We start from the raw sequence: 23,942 nt of genomic DNA on the forward strand, positions 1-23,942 counted from the left end.
TAAATTAACACTCTCTCTCCAGCTCCTACAGGCCGAGCCCCGTCTCACCCCAGGAGGGCACTGGTTGTAATTTTTAATGCTTTGTCCAGACCACTCAGGACATACTGTGTTGAACTGGAGGTTCTGGGAATGTGGGTTTGGTTGGCTGAAGAAGGCTCAACTCATAATCTTCGTAAAGCACTCAGCAGGTACCTGGCATGTGGCACGTGCAGCCATTATTATTAATATTATTATTATTATATTTCCACCCGGAAATCAGCACTTTAGTTCCTTTCTTCAAAACAGTGATCAGAACAAGGCCCTGGGGTCCCAAGTACCAAGATCAAGCTGGGGGCCCAGGAGCAAGAGTTGTTCGCTGCCCGTTGGGTGTGCTCTTCCTTCCAGCCCCAGCACCAGGGGCCCAGCTTCGGAGCCGGCGCACCCTGCGGACCACACAGAAGCTGGGCCCCTCCTGAAAAGGAGGGAGCCCCGTGAGGGAAGCTGGGTGGGGGGGGCCGGCGGGAAGTCCCAGGAGAGGGTCCAAGTGGCTTCACGCTGCTCCTCTGGGCTCCCGTCTCACCGGCAGCTCACCAGGGCCTTCACTGTGGACCAAGGACAGAAGACCGTCAGCACTGCGTTCTCGCCAGGCCAGAGCTAGCTAAAGGTCCCTGTGTCCCCGCACACTGTGGGTTAGGTCAGGAATCCTTGAGCAGAATGCTGAGAAGAGCCAATACTTGGTAAAGGTCTAAGTACTTTAAATACATCCTAATATAGACGCATATATGTTAGACATACGCATAGGACTATATAGCATATAAGTACATAATTTAGATGTAAATTATAACATACAGTAATAATACATAATAAAATTTAAGCCTCCTTTGAAATCTATGAGGCAGGTTCTACTAATAGCCTCCTTTTCACAGATGAGTAAACTAAGGCTCAAGGCACAGAGCCGGGAAGGGGGAGAACAGGGATGCCAGTCTGGCTCCATAGTCTGTTCTTAGCACTTTTAGTTCTGCTCAAAAAGACATCTATTTTATAGAAAGGAAGGGCCATTGTATCTGGAGTGTCTGCAGTACCGGGAAAATTTTAAGTACAAATGATGATATTAATGAAATGTAAACGATCGGGGCTCTTGTATTTATGGAGCCTTACTCCTCTGGGCCTCACACAACAGGCCTGGGTTCCAATCCCGACTCCACCCCTTGCTCAGGGAGCAGTTCCTAGAACCACTGTTTATTGGAACCCACTCCTGGGCTGGGTCATGGGATCACGCACATTCACACTCACACGCATGCAAGCCTGTGTGCGTGCACGTGAGCACACTCCGGGGCACGGTAGGTTATGGCACACACATGCACATGAGCTCACATGCACACCCCTCCCGGGTGTGGGGGTGTCACATGCACGAGCCCACGCGTCACCCCCGTGCCCCGGCGCACCTGCATGGCAGCCCTGCTGAGAGGCGGGTCCTCGGGCGCAGGCCGGTGCTTGCCGTGGTGGGGGAGCTCCGTGTTCTCCCGGTAGTCACGGCCCTTGGAGTGCTGCAGGTGCAGCACCGCCGGGCTCTTGAGCGGGAGGGGCGGCCGCTGCGCCGGGGTGGGGGGGGCCTGCTGGCTCAGCTCCGACCGGGAGGGCTTGACGGGCCTCTTGGCTGGCACCGGGGCTTGGGTGCTGGCAGGGGCCTTGGGCTTTCCCTGGCCCTTGTCCCCGGGGGCGGCCGGCCGGCCCTCGGCAGGGGACGAGCAAGTGAAGGAGCGGAGCCGGGGCGTGGGGCTGAGGAAGGGCGCGGGCGCGGGAGCGGGTGCGGGCCCCGGCTTGCCGGTCCCCTTGCAGCCCTCGGCCTCCTGGGCTTTGGGGACCAGGACGCTGGACGCCAAGGTTCCTGGGTCAGGGCAGGGCGGGAGCTCCTTCTTCAGCATTTTGGGCGATTCCTGCTCCTTCCTGGGCACCAGCTTGGGGAAAGAACTCACAGACCCGTACAGCGGGTTCTCGAACATCTCGGGCTTGGTCAGCTTGGGGTCCTCCGGGGGCAAAGGTTCCACCACGTTCTTCCCCACGTCACCGGGCCTGGGGGAGAGAGAGGAGAGAGGAGACATGGGGAAAACACGAGGGGTGACCGCTTGACGCCCATGGGCTTTTCTCCGGGAGTGACAGAAATGGAACTAGGTGGAGGTGGTGGTGGCGCAACATTGTGAGATACTGGGTGCCACTGAATTGTTCACTTTCAAACGGCCAGTTTATGAAACGGCCAGTTTCACCTCAATTAAAAAATGAAAGGAGCCCAGCTAGTGTGGCTCAGGGGTTGAGCATCGACCTAGGATCCAGGAGGTCACAGTTGGATTCCCGGTCAGGGCACGTGCCTGGGTTTCGGGCTCGATCCCCAGCAGGGGGTGAGCAGGAGGCAGCCGATCAATGACTCATCTTTGCTGTTTCCATCTCTGCTAAAAAGGCCCCTCAGCACCCGTCAAGGTGGCTTTTGTATTCATTTTACAAGGAGAGGAAATGAGGCTGTTTTTTCTTCCTCTAAGTTTCTTATGGATGATGAGAGTCCAAAAATATTATCAACACATTCTGAGAACTAGAGGCGCAGATGCAGCCAGGGCTGAGCTCAGGGGCAGGCCTATTTACTTATCTTGCTCACCTTGACTCCTGCGTCCTGGGGCAGGGGCCCCGGCTTGCAGTAGAAGATGGAAACCTCTTGGGTGACAAAGGGGGTTGGGAGGGTGGTGTTGAGGGGCTCTCTCCCCTGCCAGGTCCCAGGGAAGAGTCCTTGAGCGGCTGGTCATAGCTCCAGGCTGTGGGCTGCTGTTCAGGGGACAGGGCCTGCTTCATGTGCCCGAAGGCCCCCACCCCCATGTAATTGGGGTTGATGATTTCAGTGATGCTGGAGCCACTGCAGAGAGGAACCCTGTGGGGGAGACACACAAAGTCACACCTCGGGTCTCCCTTCCCTCCTCCAGGTTGGTCCCAGCCTAAGGACGGTGTCTTCTGATGATCCTCAGGACCCCTCAGGATCTCCTCAACTCCTTTGCTCTTCGGGCAGTAGATTCATCCATTCATTTGTTCATTCATTCATTCATTCATACAACAAAATAGCTCCTGAGTGCCTCGCGAGCACCAGGCCCTGAGCCTGGCAGAGGGAATATGCTTGTGAATGAGGCAGCCACAGTCTGTTCTCATGGGTCTCAGATCTGGTGGGGGAGACAAACAAAACAAGCTCAGCGACTGAGACGAGCAGCATTTACACAGTGCCGAAGTCTGGATGAGAGTCACGAGGAGGCTGAGATGGACTGGCAGGAGCTTTGGGACCCCCTGGGCATAGGGTGGCAGGCCTATCTGAGGAGGAAGGTAAGAAGGAAGTGGGAGGGACAGTGGTGAGAGTAACTGCAATTTAAAGCTGCTGAGGGGCTGGCTCAGACCCAGGTGAGGTGACCTGAGACACAAACACTGTACTGCCTCTCGGTGACAAAAGTGTTGTCCTTTGAGGACATGCTTAGAGAGAGGACGGGGGCGGGGGGGGGAGATAGAGAGAGAGAAACATCGATCGGTTGCCTTCCATACACACCCTGGAGAGGGCATCTGTCCTAGGCTGTGAGTCCCTAAGTCAGGGACAGCACCTAATCTGCCTTGGTTTCTCTATAACTTGTCACATAGTAGGTGTTCAACACTTTTGTTGAACAGAACTGAAGTTTCCAACACAGAGGAGTTTCCCAGGCCTCATCTGGTCACACTAATGCCCCAGAGCCACGGGTTAGTGGTCAGAAGCCTCTGGGCCGGAGGCAGGACAGGGCCTCTCCTTGCTGTGATTTTTTTCCTCCAGGTCCTCGGTTTCTCTGCAATCCACTTATTTCCCTGGGTCCTGGTCTGCAAAGCCAGCTAGTCTAGTGCACCCCTGGCACCCCCCTGCTCACCTGATGGCAGGTTCCCACTGCTTCATGGGGTCGTGGCTGGTGAGGCTCTTCAGACACTTGGGCCCACTCGATTCATCCCGCTCGGTCTTCACAAAGTCTGCAAGGAAAGGGCAGAAAGGAGTACGTGAGGGGCCTGCGTCCAGGTCTGGGCCAGGGCGGCAGAGGTCCCCACTGACATGCTGGAGCTGACAGCGGTCACCTGCTGCCTGGGGAGGTGGGCCGAGCAAATCCTGACGCCTCATTTGAGTTCCATGACTGATTAGTTATGCTTGCCATAACTAATTTGGTCTGGCCCTGCCAAGATCTCACCAAAGAGAAGCAGTTCCAGCCATCACATTAGGGTGAGTTAATTAAATGTTTGACCAAATATAGCAGGCTAATTTTTAAAAAAAATAATTAAAATATATATATCTTTATTGATTTCAAAGAGTGGAAAGGTGAGGGGGAGAGAGAGAAACATCAATGACGAGAAAGAATCGTCAATTGGCTGCCTCCTGTACGCCCCCTGCTGGGGACCGAGCCCGCAACCCAGGCATATACCCTGACGGGGAACGGAACCAAGATCTCCTGGGTCATAGGTTGAACTCAACCGCTGAGCCACGCCGGCCAGGCAGCAGGCTAATTTTTAAGTTGATAATTTTGTATGGCTCGTGAATGATGTTATAAATATCCAAATGGCCTTTGGCAGAAAAAAGGTTCCCCACCCCTACTTTAGAGGGAGGAGAATTGGCACATTTGACCCACAGGCGTCATTTCATGTGACATCTCCAACTAGTTGGTGTCGGCAAGGGACAAAACAGCCCAACTGTTCTTGGCAGATCCAAATAAAACAAATAAGAAGGTGGCTCCACCGGGCATCTGGTACGAAAGCCAACCTCTTCGAGGGCTTAAAGGGCAGCTGGGACCCTGTGTTCATTTTTGACTCTGACCTGTGGTTGCAGAGGTACTGAGGCCCCCTCACTCCAACCCACAGTCCTGCTAGAGAAAGGCGCTCCCACAGGGCAGAAGGGGGGCCACATTCGTTGGAGGCAACATCCCCGATGGCCCAGCTCCCACCGAGGAGCTGAGGGCACCAGATGGTCCACATGTAGCGAGCCCTGCGGTCTCACTGTCCAGGTGAGGCAGGACCCGTACGTTTACAAATTCCAGCTTGGCCCTGGGTGCACCTGCACTTCACCTTGGGCTGGCTGCTTACTCAGCCTCTGACCTTCAGCCAATCACCTAACCTCTCTGTGCCTCAGTTTCCCCATCTACCAAACAAAGATGATGCCTGGCTCTCAGAGAGGGTATTGGACAGCTTTGCTGAGAGGACCTCACTCCTGTCCCTAACCCGCAGCGCTGCGCGGGCGCAGGTTGGGCATGGGCGCCGTGCCCACTTACCGTACAGCTTCTCCCTCGTCTTGCCCTGGGAGGTCTGCAGCTTGATCTCCCCCCGGAAGTGACCCGTCATCTCTCCGTGGTGGGTGAGTGGGGTGTAGATGGGGAGCTGGGTTTCCGTGGCCTCCAGCCGCAGAGCAATGCAGCCCTCGCCTAGGGACACGGAGGGGACAAGGGTCACGTCAAGACCCCGCCGTTTCGCAGGAGAAACACCGCGAATTTGGCCTGGAGAGTCAGCTGTACCACCAAAGACTGTCATTCAAGACAATGGCCAAGACAGGGATCATCGAATAAACCTTTTAGAACAACTCCTTAGCAATCTGGGGGAACATCTCAAAACTGACAGCAAACGAACTCCATGTAGATGAGTGCATATGAAAAAAAGTTAAATCATAGACAATCCAGCAGAAAAACAGAGTTAAATACTAATCTGTGGGCTGGAGGGAATGACAACCTTTCAAGATTCGGAGCTATGTCAGAAATGACAAAATAAGATGGATAGATAAGAGGATGTAAAAGTTTAAAAGTTCTACAGAGAAAAAAACCATGAAGATGAGAAGATTGACTGGGACGGCTTGCTGGAGTCAGCCTCACAAAGCGGGGATTGTATCTGAACTCGGGAGGAACTCCTCCAAATTCAACCCCAGCAGCTAAGTAGGCAGATAACCCAAACAGTCATTCACACAAAAAGGCCCGGAGCTGGTTCATTTCAATAAATGGAAACTCATTCAGCGAGCAAGCCACCGAGCATGCAAATAAAGGCAATGAAGAGACTCTCAGCGCAGAGTTAGGCGGAATGAAGGGAGAGAAAGGTCCCCTCCTAGGATCAGGGACCCTGGGCCCCGCGACACGGCGAGGTCGACCTGGCGAGACGAGGCCTTTCCCGCAATCAGTCTGATAACAGGGGCCAAGAATTGCCAGCATGTTTATACCATTTGACCAGCAAACGAGGGGACTCATGCTAAAGAGACGATCCAAAAGAATTATAAAATGTAGCCTCAGGGGAATAAAAAATGTCCCCAGAGGTCCGTCTCAGCACCACGGAGAACACGAGCACAAGTAACTGGCAGGGCCTCAATGACGGTGATAAAGACGCCTGTGAAATATGAGGGCACAGCCAATCCACGGGGTATTACGAAGCCGTGGAAAGCAGCCACCATGGAGACCATGCGGGAGGGTCGTGGCACATGGGTCTCGTCTCATTCGAGGCGAGGAGAGCAGACTACAAATGGTGTCTCTGTGACGATTAGAAACGCAGAAATTTGCACGTGCCTGTGCACCAGGGCGGACGTGCAAGATCAAAATAAAAAGGAGTGTGTAGAGGGGAGTGAGGCCGCCGGTGGATCTTTTCTTTGTTATCTGCGACGGAGATGCCCCGCCTCCCACCAGCTAACAGCAGGCGTGGCACCTGTGGCACCTGCGGGACCCTTACCGTAGGATTCGTCGCTGTCAGAGGATTTAATGCTAATCAGGATGTGCTGGTCCAGCAGGTACTCGGGGTCGGAGATAATGGGCTTCAGCTGCAAAGAGAAGGGCATGGGATTGGAGGTGACAAGTTGGGATCTTTGAGGGTCACCAGCCCAGAGGAGGGGAATGCTGGAGAAAACAGGCCTATAGACGTTGTCATTAAACGAATTTGAATCTCTGCTTTTCATGCCCAGGGAGTGGGAAGGAACCCATAGGTACACCTTGCCTAACTTCCTTTCCTGTCCCCTCCCATCCTGCACTCCTGGCCCCCGGGATGGGGCCTGATCCCAAATATGCCCCATCTTCACTGTCCCCGTTCCAGCCCTTTGCGGTCCCTGGGGTCCTAGGCAGTGGGGCCAGGCAGCTAAGCAAATGGGAAAGGGGCCCGAGAGTAGGTCTGAATGTATCCACTCCCCGACCCCAGGCAGCAGTGGGCGCAAGGTGGCTGATGTCTGAAGGAGAAATGTCTGTGGGTGACACTCACCATGGAGGGGTGGCAGGAGAGCGTCAGGGTGCCCTGAAGGGATTTTGGAGAATGAAGAGAGAGGAGGCAGAGAGAGAGGTGTGTGTGTGTGGGGGGGGTGTTGTTCTTCAGGGAGCAGGAGGAGTGAGGTCCCTGAGGTGTTGTAGGAGCAGATGAGGCTGGAGATGGAGGAGGGGCTGGGAGCCGAGCCGAGGAGCTTGGGCTCATCCCACTGACACCAGGGAGTGGACCAGATAAAGAAGAGTATGCCGGGGTGAGGCGGGCACCCCAGAGAGATTCATCAGGCTTCAGGATGCTTGGGCAAGAAGACAGGAGGAGTGGAGACCCCTGGGAGCTGACAGTGGGTGGAAAGGAGGGGACAGAGACAGGAGCACCAAGTCTTGGAAGTGGTTAGGATGTTGGGGACAGGGTGCCCTAGAGGTCTCTGAAGTGGACAGGGTGCTGCGGGGACTGGGATGCTGGCATCCTTCTCAACTGAACAAAGGAGGAAATAAGCCATTTGGGTGCTGCATGGGAGCATCCGGGAGAAGAAGCAGGGGTTGGTTAAGGCAGGATGTCGCCTTAAAGCCCAGAGCCACCAGGATTCAGGTGTCTGAAGACAGCCCCAGGACTCTGACAGTTCGCCCCTGCCTCGTGGAGGGCACTGATTAGATATACGTGAGTTAGAAGACAGATTTGGGCATCGGCCTCTGCTCCTGAGATGATATGGCCTTCATGTGTGTGGCCCAAGAGTTGGTTCCAATGAACAGATAATGCCGGAGTGGGCAGCCCAGCCCCCTGAAACCTGCCTGCCTCCCACCCCAGCCTTGGGCGTGGATGGGTCCCTCCACCCGTTAAAGGCCATCCTTCAAACCTCATCTCGGGTGGTACCTCTGAGGAATCTCCCAGGGGAAGCCTGAGACCCCTGCCCCATGTGGTAGATTTCCCCAGCCTTGTACATGCCCTGTGTACCCCTCCCTCGTTAGGTGACAGATAGGCCCTTCTCCGCTGTGCATCCAGCATGAACATCCAGACATGTCCACCATCAACTTAACATCATAAAAACAGCCCTGGGTTCCAGGTAGAAGACCATTTTTTCCTGCCATAGGGATGAATGTATTCCCACTAAGGTTTGCCTACATGTTTTTAATTATAACCTTCTACTCGCACGGGTCACGGCCACGTCCAGTGCTCTCTGCATTTAGTGTTCATGTGGGAGCCCGTGGACTACTCTCTGCTCCTTCATTCAACCCTCTGAACGAGGGCTGACCAGGCGAAGGAGCACTGGGGGAAATTGGGGCCTTGGGGTGCAGGTCCTGGTCTGTCACTGGAGTTATGTGACCCTGAACAAACCTCCCTGAGATCTGCCTCAGTTTCCTTCTTTGTAAAGTCATGTGGTCAGTCAAGGTGACCTCTAGATCTCTTCCATGATCCATGATGGGAATTGAAATCCATTCAGAAATACTGGGGCCACTAGACACAGGCTCATGTTTAACCATCACTGCAAAGTGTGCCACAAACCACCTTAGAAGAGGGCCTGCCCCAGGGGTGGGCAGGTCTGCGGGGCCTCCTCCACACTTGGCCCCTGGGATGCCCACTCCCTCTGGACAGGTCTGGTCGGAGCTCTGCCACTGCCCAGCACGCTGGGTAATTGCAAAATCCTCCCTGGGGACGTCCTGTTCCTGAATTACCTTTGGAAGGGTCTCACCAAACCTCACCACCAACTCCCCTTCGCTTCCCTCTTCATTTTCTCCTTCCTGACTCTTGACGAAACCTGTCGGAGGACAAGACGGCTGGTTTTTAGTGAACAGAACAGACTCCCAGGGCCCGGATGAAGACACTGCCTGCCCCTTCTTCCTGTGGGGCCACAGCATGGTGCAGGAGCCAGGCTTGTTTGGGATTCTGTTTTTTGCCAACTGGGGTCTAGTTATTTTTAGGAAAATCAGGTTTCCCTCTTTTTTGGCTCCTCTTTGGAACAAACCAGGCAACAGAGAAATCATCACTTGGCAGGCAGGGAGATTAGGCAACAAGACAGCTCTCCCACGCCACTCAAGACAGCAGCCTTTTGAAATGCTAATTTAAGCTTCCGAATAGGCTGTTTCCATAGAAATGCATGCAAATGTCTCGATAGTTTATTGAAAACACCCACACAAAAATCCTCATCATTTTTGGAAGAGCTTTGCCCCTGCTCGTGAACTGGGACCTAAACAGCTGAACTGTGACCTGAACAGTTCGTGGACAAGGTGGGTCCAAGCCCAGGTGATTGGGAGAAGGGAGGGGCTGGGGCAGCCTGCGGTGGGAGCACAGGTCTTCTTCCTGATTTCTGGAATCTTCCATCATCCCATCACCTCCTCTTGAGTTGATTCTGCCCCCGCTACCACCACCACCACCCAGACCATCTGGGCGAGGAGAGCTAGGCACCACATGGGTCTTCTTCCACCAAACAGCTTTAGATGACATGCCGAGAAATGTCACCTAGAAAGAGTGTTTTGTGCTGACTGCTGCTGGCTGAGAGGCTGGTCATGTCCAGCTTGCTCTCGGATGCTCTGGACCCCCTGGGAAAGAGCCTGGGGTGCAGGACAGAGCACAGGACTCGGGGGAAGGGTGGGCAGCTCAGGGCCTGACACTGGCCTCCAGGAGCTCCAGACCCTCACCCAGGACCCTCTGGTTCAGTCAGAGCCTAGCTTGGGGGGACCCTCAGGTGGGCTACACTCTGGGGGCAAGGGAAGGATCCAGCTGCCCAGTTGCCTACAAGGAGCCGAGGGGTCAGTGCAGCAGTGACCGCCCTGTCCCTGGAGCAGAGGCATCTCAGATCACTGGGGGATCCCCACACGACTAGTGTTCCCTTGTACCATCCACCCGCAGCCCCACTTTTCTGATCCCCCCTGAAGTGTATCCACGAGTCCATCCCAGAGAGGAGAAACGGGGCAAAGCACCATCAACAGAGGGGAGCCCACAGGCCCTTACTCTCCAAGCAGCTCGAGTGGAACTCCAGGTAGAATTTGGTCTGGGACTTGGTCTTGAGGGTGGCGAAGCATCTGAGGAACTCAATCTGCCCTTGGCTGTCGACAGTCCCGGGGCCTGGAGCAGGTGAGAGCGGAGAGTCGGTTCCACAGTGTGCCTGGCAACGCAGCATTTCAAACCAGCCCCCCGCCCCAGCTCCTTCTTGGGGTCCAGGGGAGGAGACAGTCCAGGGGAAGAGAGGTTTTCCCTGAAGTCCCACCACCCACATGGAGCACCCCCATGGGGGTCACAGGCTCTATGATGAACCGCAAACCAAACTGGTGGGAACAGAGTGAAAAGAGCCGAGTGCTCTAGGGTCAGAGCTCCTCTTGGCTTTGCCACTAGAGCTGCGTGGCCTCAGGCGATGCCCTTAAGCTCGCTGCCTCAGTCTCCCTATTGGTTCCAGCAAAGAGTGCTTGTCTAACGACTCAGCGGCTGGATACCCAAGTCCATCTCCTTTCTGAGTTCAGGTCGTGAGGGATCCCTGCTCTTCTTTCCTCGGGGACAGTGACCGCCTCTCCTCACTCCGAGCTCCTTCCACTCGCTCATGCTCAGATAACTTGCTGTCAGCGCTCTTCATTGAGATGAGGCCTTTACCAGCATCCGCAGGCTGGTGTGAACAGGTGTTCTGTCCTGTCCTACACATTCTAGCCCCTCAGAGCAAGGACAGACATTCCCTTCCTCTATCTCTCCCATCCTTCCTTCCCATCTTTTTCTGTCCCCCAGTTTTATGGAAGAAGCATTGATAAATATACTTAAAGTGTATGACATGATGATTTTATACATATATACATTGTGAAACGATTGCCAAGGTCAAGATAATGAACACATCCATCGCCTCACATAGTTACTTGTTTCTTGTGGGTTTTATGGGGTGCTGAGATCGCTCAAGGTCTCCTCTCAGTAAATTTCAAGTGTACAGTACTGAATGCTATATAACCACCGGTGTCACCGGGTGGAATAGTAAAATCCCAGAACTTCTTTACCTTTTTTTAAAGATTTTTTTAAAATTGATTTTTAGAGAGAGAGGAAGGGAGAGGGAGGGAGAGAAACATTGATGTGAGAGAAACATTGATTGGCTGCCTCCTGCATGACCCCCATCAGGGATGGAGCCTGCAACCTGGGCATGTGCCCTGAGCTGAAATCGAACCAGGAATCAGTAACCAAACCAGCAACCCTTTGGTGCATGGGACGGTGCCCAACCAACTGGGCACACTGGCCAGGGAAGAACTTCTTTATCTTATAACTGAAAGTTTATACCCTTTGGCCCACACCTCCCCATTTCCCTCACCCCGTCCAGGCCCTGGCAACCGCCATCCAGTCAGTTTCTATGATGTATGACATCTGCTTTTTTTTCCCCCCTAAAACACTCGATCCAGGTCATGGGTGGCTATGAGCATGTACTATGGCCGAGTCCAGTGGAGGGGGGCAAGCCCGGCACTGAGGATGAGGGTCCTCATTGAGTGTGCAATGTCAGGGGCCACCCCTCAATGCTGCAGGAACTCAGAGAAAGGGGAGATGGGTCAGAGGTGAGGAAGGGGAGGAAGGTTCTGGAAAGCCACAGTGGCCAGAGCTAGGAAGAGACAGGATGGTGGGTCACGGCTGCAGGGAGAGGGGAGGTCACATTGCTGGAGCTAAGGATGTGAGAGTGTCCCAGGAAGACTGTCCTCACCTACGTCATCACAGCACGAAGGACACAGTGATACAGGCGTTTCCCACCTGGACTGAGCCCCCTGCTGAGCCTTCCTAAATGAGTCTGGACTGTCTCCTGACCACAGAAGTGCGGGGTTGGCAGAGAAAGTGATAACAGGGGCTCCTTAGTCACCCAGGCTTAGGGCTGGACACACCAGAGAGAACACCAGGCCCCTGTTGGGATGAGGGTGACCTGGTGAACAAGATTGGGCTGGATTATTTGAAAACTTACCTGTAAATCTAAGTATTATTTACTCTAGTGTTTCCCCAAACTCAGCCATCGCATCCCATCCTTACCATTTTTACTATCGCTGCCTACCATGTACCTGCACTAATATCAACTTAAATTTTCTTTACACTCACTTTTTGAACTATAATAAATGTATTTAAATAAGAAAATCTATCACAAGACTAAATGGAAAATCGGTGGTGTTTGCCTCATACAGAAGAGGTCAACTTAAAACATATTATATTAAGATAAATGCATTACTAATAAACAGTCATCCAGGTCCCAGCCAAAATCATCTTTGGTGGTAGAGACACCACACCTTAGAAAACACTCATTCACCCAATTTTAAAGACTATATTAGAACTGAGGATTAAAAGGCTGATGTATTTGCGACAGAGAGCAAGAAAATGTTCTGGACTAAAATCCTGATGTTACTTGGACACGACAAAACCAGGTCAATGGACCATGGATTTGCTGGAAGGAGGAGCCTTCCTCTAATGCAGACAAGTGATTGTTACAACCAGAAGATGAGTGTCCAAGGGGCAAACACTGCCTACCACTTACCATTTTTGGAGACAAACTGGGAGGTGACTCCTGCTTCAAATGTGGCAAAAACGGGGCTGTGGTCACTTGTCATGATGTCACTGGTGCTGCCTGCAGGGGAGGGAAGGCGTTTCTGAGCAGGGAAGGGGAAATCCTTCTGGTCAAACCAAGGATGAAAAACCCACAGCAGAAATCAACTCACGCTGATGGAAGCCTCCAGAAGTTTTACACCTGTTGTTCCACTGACCCTCCACAACCACACTCAAAAGTCTCAGAATAGTGTGTGGCACTGTCTCCCCCATGGCTAAAATGTGCCCATGCTAGTTTTTCCTAAGACCCATGACTTCTTAAGTAGATCGTGGAGTGTGAATCGTGGAGATTTCTCTGGTCTGTTGTATTGGTGAGAAGCTCACGGTCCGGAGTGGGAGGGGAGTTTAAGGTCACTGGGCTCATCAGTAAGAGAGATGGCACCTTCCCCCATCCCACAATGACTCGAAGGATCAGGAGAGGGCCATTAATCATTTTGATAAATTTTCTATACTTATTTACTTTAAAATTGCATTTAAAATTGAAGAAAAATGCCTTTTTCTTCAGTTTAATTCAATTTATCTTGAAATCTCCTCAAATGTATGTATTAGGTGGAACCATGTGAATTTCCAATATTTGACTATTTTTGACCTACAAAAATACCACTTTCATATAGTTCAAACCTCATATGCTATTTTCAAAAGAAATAAATCTGGATTTCTTTTAAAAAGTGCTCCATAGTTCAAATTTTACCCAAACCAGAAGATATCATGTTGCCACCCAAGATGGGAAAGGATGCACCCACTTCTTCAGGTGACCTGACTAGGGCTGCAGGGAGCGCTCTTGTTTTACAGATGGACAGACCAGAGCCCTTCAGTTTAGGGCAGTTGAACCTCCCAACATGCCACTCACCGTAGGACTGACACACCACGTGCACCAGGGGATATGACTTCCAGAGGACTCGGTCACACCAGGAGGGCAAGTTGTACTTCATCTGCAAATCAAAGTCACAAGCTTTGAAAAAGGCATGCGGCCTTAAAACAAATTTTTATTTAAATCCTTACCTGAGGATATTTTTTCTATTGTTTTTCAGAGAGAGTGGAAGAGAGAGAGAAGCATTGATGAGAGAGAGAAACATCAATGTGAGAGAGAGTGAAATATCGATGTGAGAGAGACACATTGATTGGTGGCCTCCCACACACCCCCAACCAGGGCAGGGGATCAAGCCTGCAACTGAGGTATGTGCCCTTGGCCCGAATCAAACCCGGGACCCTTCAGTCCACAGGCCAATGCTCTAACCACTGAGCCAAACTGGCTAGGGCATGCTGCAACTTTTAAAATATATGTGTCAGTAAAAGAAAAGATGAACACGTGGCCTTGGTAACCCTTGGATTCATCTGCTATTGGTTCTTTATAGAATCTCCCGGTAGGAGGCTTTAAACCATTTTCTCTTGCCCCAAGTCCTGATCCATTGCCATGCCCCACACTGTCAGACTTGCTGGACTCCTGCTTTAGAACGAGATTGATTCACCTGGCTGTGCTCCCTCACCTATCCTTCTCATTCTTCTAGCATCTCCTGTATTTTTATATTCTTTTACTTTTGTTCTAACTCAGATGAACCCCTCTACCTGTATTTTAATCCAGTCTCTGCTTATCTTTTCTACCTACTCACTTTAATAACATACTCTAGCCACTACACCTGACTCACTCATTCACACATCCATCCATCTACCTACTTATCCATCCATCCACCCACCCATCCACCCATCCATCTATCCACCCACTCACGCATCCATCTTCCCAGTTACTTATCTATCCATACATCCACCCACTCATTCACATATCCACCCATCTTTCTACTTATCCATCCATCCATCCATCCATCCATCCATCCACCCATCTATCCACCTATCCATCCACCCATCCATCCATCATCCACCCATCATCCATCCATCCACCCATCTATCCACCTATCCATCCACCCATCCATCCATCATCCACCCATCATCCATCCATCCATCCATCCATCCATCCATCCATCCATCCATCCATCCACTCATTCACATATCCACCCATCTATCTACTTATCCATCCATCCATCCATCCATCCATCCATCCACCCACCCACTCATTCACATATCCACCCATCTATCCACCTATCCATCCACCCATCCATCCATCACCCACCCATCATCCATCCATCCATCCATCCATCCATCCATCCATCCATCCATCCACCCACCCATCCATCCATTCATCCATCCATCCACCCACTCATTCACATATCCACCCATCTATCCACCTATCCATCCACCCATCCATCCATCATCCACCCATCATCCATCCATCCATCCATCCATCCATCCATCCATCCATCCAAACAATATGTATATACTGGTGACCAAGACTTCCACTGGGTGCGGTAAACAAGGCAACCTGACAATGTTGATAATCCTCCTTAATCAATATCGTTATCTCCTGAAGTTCCAGCTCTCTCTCCTCTGCCTACAAATGTAAAAGTGCTCATCCTGAAAGAGCCCACCCCTGCCACCTTCCTTCAATTATTTTTCTCTTTTAACCAATTTTCTTTTTAAGAACATTCTCTTTTTGCTTCTACTTTGGGACTGCCTTTTTTTTTAAATTTAAGTTGAGGTACAACTTACATACAGTAAAGTATACTAATCTTAAATGTATAGCTTAATGAATTTTTACATTAGTATATACCCATTTAACCACTATCCAGACCAAGATTTAGAAAATTTCCATCATCACAGTTCCCCATCCCTTCCTTGTCAATACTATCACCTCCTGAGGTGAACACTGTTGTGACTAACGTCTCCATTGATAAATTTTGCCTACTCTTGAATTTATACATGGACTCATTCAGTATACTTACAGTTGACCCTTGAACAACACAGATTTGAAGTGTGGAGTCCCTTATACATGGATTTTTTTCAATAGATACATACAATGCTATAAATGTACTTTCTTTTTTGATTTTTCGATATCATTTTCTTTTCTCTAGCTTAGCTAATTATAAGAATATGTATATGATACATATAACATATAAAATATGTTAATCAACTCTTTATGTTATCGGTAAGAATTCTAACAGTAGACTATTAGTGGTTAAGTCTTTGGGAAGTCAAAAGTTGTATGTGGATTTTTGATTGCACAGGTCATCAGCAAATATCTGTCAAACAAGAATAAATAAATGCTTTATTGCATCTTTCCCCAGACACTGTGTCTTGGAACACAAGTGGCTTCAAACGATGTTAACCGGTAGTCCATAACCAATCAGGTTTGGCACCTGCATTTCCTCATGGAGAGCTAGTGTTCATAAGCCCACAAAGGCTCTGATAAGTCCTACAGCAAAGAAGCTTGTTCAGTGATGATTCACTTGGCAGATTAGCAAATATATTTGCTAAGTGAGCTTCAGAACCCAGTTAAGGAAATAACACTTTAAATCCTCTCGGAATCTTGGAATACCTGAACAGAAGGTAAATACCGTCAGATTCATGAGTCCAGCTCCTTGCCGTGTGTAGTCTGGTGGCCCAGCGTCTCCCTGAGAGCGGGTTTGCCCTGTGACACCACCTACATGCGATTTCTAACTGTCTTCCCCTTTTTTGTTGCCTGGTAGAATAGGATGCCCATCCCAGTCTGTTTACCTCTATAGGAACAGACCCGAGGGCGTGAGATTGCAAGGGGCGGAGACGGAGGGCAGGGGAGGCGGCTATGAGGACTCACCCCCGTGGCTTTCTGCTTAGTGTAGGCGTATTTGTCCCGAGTCAGTCTTTCGAAACGGTAGGTGGGCGCGAACGTGATTTCCTCCTCCTCTGAAACCAAACCAGACCCAGGTTTCAGTTTTATTTTCCACGTTTCACATCTGGCCAAGTTTCCTCCTTCCCCAGGCATCACCTCCCGCCCCCCGTGAGGATATTCAGGAAGAAGGGGGACAGAACGATGGCTGGAGGGGGTCCCGGGGAGGACGCAGCTCTTACCGAAGTGCAGGAAAACCTTCTGCTCCTTCCTCTCCATGAGCAGCTGGTCGTGGCACAGCAGGTCTGCGTATTGCTGCTGCTTGATCTTCTGGATGATGGCCTCTGCCTCCTGGAGCAAGGTCAGGCCACTGTGACCCCCCTTCACGGCATGCTTGGGAGACCACTCACCGCCCGCCGCACCAGGCCTCGGGGCCCTGACACCGCACCAGGCCCTGGCCCCCGCCTGGGGCTGCCAGGCCGGTGCTTCTTAGCTCAACCGTTTTACAGGGAAAACTCTGCAATAGTGAAATATCACCCCAGTAACATAAGTTCCTGGCTATTTCAAACTTGCCGAGGGACGTTTTATTTTTTCCTACTGTCTTTTAGTATCATTTCATTAATTCTTCACTAGGTGGGCAGGTGCTCTCTCTGGGGGAACTGAGGCAGCCTGGTGGAGCAGGGAGCTGGTGGCGCAGCAAGGCCGTGAAAGGCTGTGAAATCCCATTAGACCTCTGTGACCAGGGCTGGGACCTCTGCTCTGGCCAGTGCACCTCGGCCGCCTTCTGGGAGTGGCTGTGACAGCCCCGTAGACTGTGAAGGGTCCCTGTCTGTCCCTCTCCTATCTGCCTACTCGGTAGGAGTGAGAGGAGAGGGGCCATGAGAAGCATCTTGAGAGGGAGGGAGTGGTCGAAGAGTCATGACGGGCACAGACGGGTCCTAAGCTCATCACCCAGGTGGGCAGCTCCTTACCCAGGTGGGCAGCTCCACACGGTAGTTGAGATCCCCGAGCCAGAAGAGGTGGGTAAAGCGGTGAGTGATGTTAAAGGGGCTCAGTTTCTTGTCTCCCAGAGCCAGAAACCGGAGAATGTTCATGTAGTTTTGGTTTCGCCTGATTGAACAACAGAGCAGCCACCTTAGCACAGGGCTCCCGGCTCTACCGTGGAGGGAAGGCAGAGGGGCTGGGGGGAAAGGGGGAGCCCAGACATGACTTTTCAGCCCTGTTGAGCAGAGTGTGCTTAGAGGGAGTCAGAATCATGAATATTCTAGATGGCTCTCTTCCACCAGGCCACCACCAGGCACCTGTAAGTGTGCCCAGGTGAGGGGTCCCCTTTAGGCAGAAGTGGTGCTCAGGTGTCTATGAGGCTGATGGCACAGGAAATGTCTGTTCCAACGACATTCGTCCGCACGGGAGGTCGCTGAGCTGCCGTTGCCTCTGAAGAGGCCACGGGAAAAGCCCTCCACGGCCTGCAGGACGGGGTCCCCGCCAGGGCCCCGGGGGTGGTTATCAGGGGCGTGGGTCGGTCTGGGCAAAGCCCCACACAGGCTCTCGGGGAACAAACGCTGTTACCTGAGCTTCTTCTCGCTTCCGGAAGTCAGGTGGCTGTTGACAAACCCCAAGGAGGTTCCGTTGAACATGAACGACACCCCCACGGCTCCCTTGTTCCCTGAAGGGAGGGGAGGAAGGAGAAGTGGGAATGTCAGGCAGGCAAACAGCCACGTGGCGGGACCTCGAGGCGAGGACAGAGGGCGGCCTCGGGAGTGGCTCAGCTGGTTGAGCCTTGTCCTGAGCACCGAAAGGTCACCAGTTCGATTCCCGGGCAGGGCACGTGCCCCGGTTTGGGGCTCAGTTTCCAGTGTGTGTGGGGTGGTGGTGCAGGAGGCAGCCGATCAATGCTCTGCTCTCATATCGATGTTTCTTTCTCTCCCTCTCCCTTCCTCTCTCTCTAAAAATCAATTTTTTAAAAATCTTTGAAGAGGCCCCTCCAGGACAGTAAGAAAACGAGGCGAATGGCCAGCAGCCCTGGGTTCCCGGCAGGGCCGAGGGAGGAGGCCGCCAGTGTGACCCATGCTGGCATCTCCCCATAGCGGGCCCTCAGTCACCCCACATGCCACGCATGCGGGACAATGCGAAGGAGCCAGAAGCCCGCGTTAGAAGATCCAGGAGAAGCTGCTGGGGCTGGGCAGGCCGGCCTTCCACCCGCCTAACTCCAGGTCCCGGGGAGACCAAAGCCCACACCAGGACCACCGCTTTTTCTGTCAGTTTTCCTTTATTCCAGACCAGCGGTTCTCAAAGTGACGGCCCCGCAGCATCAGCATCAGCATCAGCGTCAGCGTCAGCATCAGCGTCAGCGTCCCCTGGGAACGTGTGGAAGGGGCCCATTCTCAGGCCCCGCCCTGGACCTGCTGAATCGGAAGCTCTGGGTGGGGCACAGTGATCTGGGTTTGCCAACTCCTTAGGTCGAGGTAGGCGCACGCTGGCCCCTCACCAGCTAAAAATGGTTTTTACATTTTTAAAGAGTTGGGAGGAAAATTTAAAAAAAAAATTTGTGACACATGAAAATGAGATGAAATTTAAGTTTCGGAATCCATAAATAACACTTCTCTCTCTAAAAAATAAATAAATAAATAAAAACATATTTTTTTAAAAATTGACTTAACCTATTTACTTTCCCTTTCTTTCATGTGGCCACTAGAAAATTTAACCCCCCATGTGGCTGCCCTTCTGTCCGGGCTGGAGGGCCTTGAGGTTTGAAGGGCCTTGGGGATCGGCACAAAGGGGCAGTTGGGGGAGGCGGGCGGCCCAGGCAGAGATGCAACAAGCACTAGAAGGAGGTTCCTGGGCAGCAGAAGGGCGTGGGCCTCACGACAGGCCAGGCACTGTGACAGGAAGGAAGGAGGCACAGGGGGTGCCGACGCGGGTGAGTGAGGTTTGTCAGCAGAAAAGCTGAGAGAGCTTTTCACGTTTGCAGCAATTCTGTTTCCTGTTCTCTCGGGGACTGTCCTGCCCCTGACTCTAACCCCCAGAAACCGCTGGCCTCGCCCTCACCTCTGCCCACAGCCCAGGTGAGGCACCTGCCACACGCACTCACACTCACGCAGACAGGCTGGCGCGCACGCTCCCACGCCCACACCCACACGCAGACTCCCACTCACGCGCGTGGGGTCCTCTGCTCTTACTTCACGTCTCTGAAGCAGCCCGATGGGTCCCACCGGCTCACAGCGGATACCAGAATTCCCACATCCCGCCCGAGTCAGTCTAGATCCAGACAGGGGTCAGCAGCCTACCCCTGGGGGCTACTTGAGCCCATGGCCTACGTTGTGAACAAAGTTTTCCAGAACAGCCCTTCCTGCTCATTTCGTGCGTGTGTTTGCTTCTGTGTGACAGCAGACGGGACAAGGAAGGACATATGGCTCACAAAGACTCAAGTATTTACTCTCTGGCTCTTCACAGCAAGTCTGTTACCCCCTGTCCTAGGTCCCCGACACGCAAGGTGGGGCCTTGTGGGTGGGCAGTGCTGACACCACCCCACCGCGTGCACGTTGGAAATGCAGAGAGTCAGGCCCCACCCGAGACCTGCTGAGTCAGAACCTGCGCTTCAGCCAGATCCCTAGAGCGCTGGTGTCGACCCAAATGAGTTTCGGCTAGGGGACCAACCACCCTGGCTCGCCTAGGACCAAGGGGATCCCAGGATGGGAGACTCCGTTTTGTTTTTTTAATCTGCACCCGAGGATATTTTCTCTGTTGCTTTCCAGAGAGAGTGGAAGGGAGAGAGGGAGAGAGGGAGAGAGAGCGAGAGAAACATTGATGCGATAAAGACACAGCGATTGGTTGCCTCCCACATGTGCCCAGGCTGGGGCTAGAGCCTGCAACCGAGGCCTTGGCTGCAATCGAACCCGGGACTCTTCAATCCGCAGGTTGACCCTCTAACCGCTGAGTCAAACCGGCTAGGGCGAGACTCAGTTTTTACTCTGGGGACGCCCCAGTGGGCTGGATGGGATGGACGTGCCCGTCGGCAGGACCCTGCTGGGAAGAACGCACCCTCCCTGCTCACCCAGAGTGTTGGCGATGCCCGTCTTCACATTGTCAGTGCAGATGTGACTGATCCGGTTCTCATGCTCCGGCTTGGCCAGCACCACAATGCGAATGTTCCAGAGGGTGTGGATGGCAATCTGGTGGGGAGGACAACGCTGTCACCCTCAGCCAGGGCAAGAGAGTCACACCTAGCCCTCACCTCCTGGGTGTGGGGCTCCCTGTCTGTAATCCCTAAACTCTGGGGGACTCCTAAGGATGTCCCACTGGTGACACACGAAGTGTCTTAAAGATGAGAGCCTGGCTGGACTGATGAGGTTTCAGTGAAGTAAAGATGACCTACAAGCACAGGCAGGGCAGAGGGAGGAGCCTGTCACTTTAAGCAACATCCAAGGGCCCCATCGATTTCTGAACCCAGTTCCCTCTCTGGCCCCGGAAGATAGGGCAGGACCACTGAGCACCCAGACACCTCTGGAAGCTGAGAGTGGACATGCCGAGCCCAGCCTCGCCTCCGAGGTGCTCCTGGCTGGCCCTGCAAAGCCTGCTGCCCCGGAGTCCCCCCGGGGCCATGGCCAGCTGCTCACCGTTTTAAAAGTCATGCTGGTGATTTCTTGCAGGGAGTTTCTGAGTATCTCCAGCCACTCCTTCTCCCCCAGGGGGTCCTCCTGGGTGCCGATCACGTAGATGTCATGGGGGATGTAGTCGGCAGAGTCATCCCGCGTCTTTCCCTGCCCCTTGGAGAGAAACCAGGACGTGATCTTCTTGGGAGGGGGGGCGTTACCTTCAACAGCAAAACCCAACACCGAGTGAGTCACGGGTACATCAGAAGTATTCAGACAGAGGGTGGGGTGGGGGAAGCAAGCACTGGGGCGGGGGCATCACACTGACATGAAAACCATTCAGGCCGCCCAACAAAATACCTTCGGTGGAGCGCTAGGTACTATGATCCCCCAGGGTGTCAGGCCAGTTATGTTTCTTTTTAAAGGGCATGTGAAGTTTCAAAGACTAGAAACGCTAAGAGATTCCATGTGGTGTCCCGAACTAGTTGCACATGAGATTAAACACCGGCTAGTCTTGAAAGCTACCCTGGTAACTGAGCCGTGGTCCCCGAGGAATTGACACTCTGCTGCCGAGATGACCCAGGAGGCTGACAGGCTTGGAATGAGGCTCAGGCCCACGGCTGGGAGACAATGGCTTCCTTGCAAAAGAGAAATCCCAGCCAAGGTCTGATGTGAGGGTGTCAGCCAGAGAATCGGGGGGAGTGTGGAGACCCGCTTCACTCCCATTCCGAAAAATGAATAGAAGTAGCTCCATATAGAAACGGCGAAAGACTTCTTTCTCCTCTCAATGTCCTTATTTAGCATAATTTATAGTTGGTATATAAATATACATTAGTACATAAGTATATAGTATAATATTTAGCACAATATATTTGGTATATATCTAGTACTTATTTCTAGCTGCACAGTTACATAAAATATTTAGTAAAATTTATATTTAGTATATTATCTTTATATATTTGGTTAAAATATGTATTTGGGTATAGATATATAATATACACATTTAGTGTAATATATATTTAGTGTGTATGCATGTATTTCTAGTAAACACCTGTACTAAAAAATTATTGTTGTTTATATGAAATTCAGATGTAATTGGGCACCATCTCTCTCTGTCTCTCTGTCTGTCTCTGGCAACGCTATTCAAGGAAGTTCTTTGTTTCTCCAGGCCCAGGGCCCTTGGTGAGCTGCCTGAGACTGGCAGGTGCCCAAGAGCCCCTCACCTAGATGCGCAGATTCTTTACCTAAGATTCTCCAACGAGGCCCAGTGCAGCCGCTGCAGCGGCCCTTGGGGCATGAGAGTCCCGGGCTGGCCCCCTTCCCCTGGTCTTAGGAAAAGGGCGGATTCCCTAGAAGGGCGGCTGTGCCGGTGAGCGGGGTGGGGGAGACGGGTGACGGGTTCCCCCACCCTTTCAGGATGGCCAGGCAGGAAGCAGAAGCGAGGGGAGGCGACAGGCGGGAGGGGAGGCGCCGGACCCACCCATGTTCCAGGTGCCGATGAAGATGGTGATCATGTCGGGCTCCGGCTGCTCCGAGTGCTTGTTCTTCATCTGCTGCAGCAGCTGGCAGAAGCCCTCTCGCTTCTGGGGATCGAAGGGCGGACAGACTCAGAAAGGCCTCTGCGCCCCGCACGCGGCACTTTCAAAGCGCTCCGTCAGCTTCAGGAGAGCTGAGAGGAGCGCCAGTGAGCAGGGCCTTCCCGGAGGGCGACTGGGAGATGGGACCAAGACGGAGAAAGTGGCTTCTGCCCGGCCGGTGTGGCTCAGTGGTTGAGCGTCCACCCCGTGAACCAAGAGGTCGGCGGTTCGATTCCCGGTCGGGGCACGTGCCCCGGCTGCGGGCTTGATCCCCAGTCGGGGGCGTGCAGGAGGCAGCCGATCAATGACTCTTACCTCAATGTTTCTATCTCTCTCTCTCTCTAAAATCGATTAAAAAAACCCATTAAAACAGAAAGAAAGAAAGTGGCTTCTCTGTGACCCAGCGGGGCCGAGGCAAGGACAAGACTCTAGGACAATATTTGGGAACCAGACTAAGACCCAACCGTGTCACGGGAACTGCAGCACACATTTCAATACAGAAAAAATGAGAAACAACCTTATGTCCAATCTTAGGAAATGACTTCATAATGGTATTGCGGGTCATCCGTATGCTAGAATACCATAGGGCTCAGAAACTGTGGTGTAGAAATGCTTTATCAACACTAATAGATGGTCAGAATATATTGTTAAGTACAAAAACCCCATTGACAAAACAGTATGAATAGCACCATTGCATTTATATAAAAAACACAAAAACCATCCCAAAACATATCGTCCAAGGTTTACTAGTGGTGTACTGGTATTTCTATTTTAAGCTTTTTGCTTATTTGTAACTTTTCCACCAATGAGACTAGATTACTTCTGTAATGAAAGAAAATTTAAATTAAAGAAACTAATTGAGAAGAACACAGGGAGGCTGTCAGAGCCTCCTTAATAGTCTTTGTTTAGTTATCCAGGAAAGCTGCCTTTAGTTAGGAATAGCTCAAAATTCGGTGCTTCAGTTTACTGCTGTGTCTCAACCCTTCTGAGCTTGCAGCACTGGGTGGGCTTGCAGCAACGGGCAGCACTGGGTTTTGGACCTCTGCCCCGTGCTCAGAACGATGCCCAGCCAGGCCTTGCAGCGCCTGTCTAGCCCCTACTCCCTTGTTTCTCCCAGCCCTTCCCTCTCACTCCTCCCAGTCGTCCCCACCCTCTCAGCCAGTTCTGGGCATCCCCAGACCTCCCCCAGACCTCCCACCAGCCCAGCCCTGCCATCTCACCCATAGGGCACTCGGTGGGGGCTGTCCCTGTGAACCTGTACTTGGAGCCCTTGTCCCTCAGCCTTACTACGGTGCCAGCATGTGTTCAGCTGACACC

The 23,942-nt window shown here is 52.2% G+C and overlaps 1 protein-coding gene across 1 annotated transcript in view; it reads right to left on the minus strand.

The window, feature by feature from the left end:
- Positions 1-1,349: 1,349 nt before the first annotated feature.
- Positions 1,350-23,942, minus strand: part of INPP5D (inositol polyphosphate-5-phosphatase D) — an 80,094-nt gene continuing 57,501 nt past the window's right edge. The window contains exons 11-26 of the mRNA XM_016204613.2: positions 22,529-22,631; positions 21,073-21,269; positions 20,511-20,628; positions 18,026-18,122; positions 17,428-17,566; positions 16,699-16,807; positions 16,445-16,533; positions 13,610-13,691; positions 12,692-12,781; positions 10,171-10,284; positions 8,895-8,977; positions 6,706-6,793; positions 5,277-5,426; positions 3,897-3,993; positions 2,627-2,893; positions 1,350-2,052 (exon numbers count right to left, since the gene is read on the minus strand). Coding sequence (XP_016060099.1) covers positions 1,350-2,052; positions 2,627-2,893; positions 3,897-3,993; positions 5,277-5,426; positions 6,706-6,793; positions 8,895-8,977; positions 10,171-10,284; positions 12,692-12,781; positions 13,610-13,691; positions 16,445-16,533; positions 16,699-16,807; positions 17,428-17,566; positions 18,026-18,122; positions 20,511-20,628; positions 21,073-21,269; positions 22,529-22,631 — 2,526 coding nt within the window. The remainder of the gene's footprint in view (positions 2,053-2,626; positions 2,894-3,896; positions 3,994-5,276; positions 5,427-6,705; positions 6,794-8,894; positions 8,978-10,170; positions 10,285-12,691; positions 12,782-13,609; positions 13,692-16,444; positions 16,534-16,698; positions 16,808-17,427; positions 17,567-18,025; positions 18,123-20,510; positions 20,629-21,072; positions 21,270-22,528; positions 22,632-23,942) is intronic.

This window comes from Miniopterus natalensis, chromosome 8 (assembly GCF_054644295.1).
Source record: "Miniopterus natalensis isolate mMinNat1 chromosome 8, mMinNat1.hap1, whole genome shotgun sequence".
In the NCBI taxonomy this organism is placed as follows: domain Eukaryota; kingdom Metazoa; phylum Chordata; class Mammalia; order Chiroptera; family Miniopteridae; genus Miniopterus; species Miniopterus natalensis.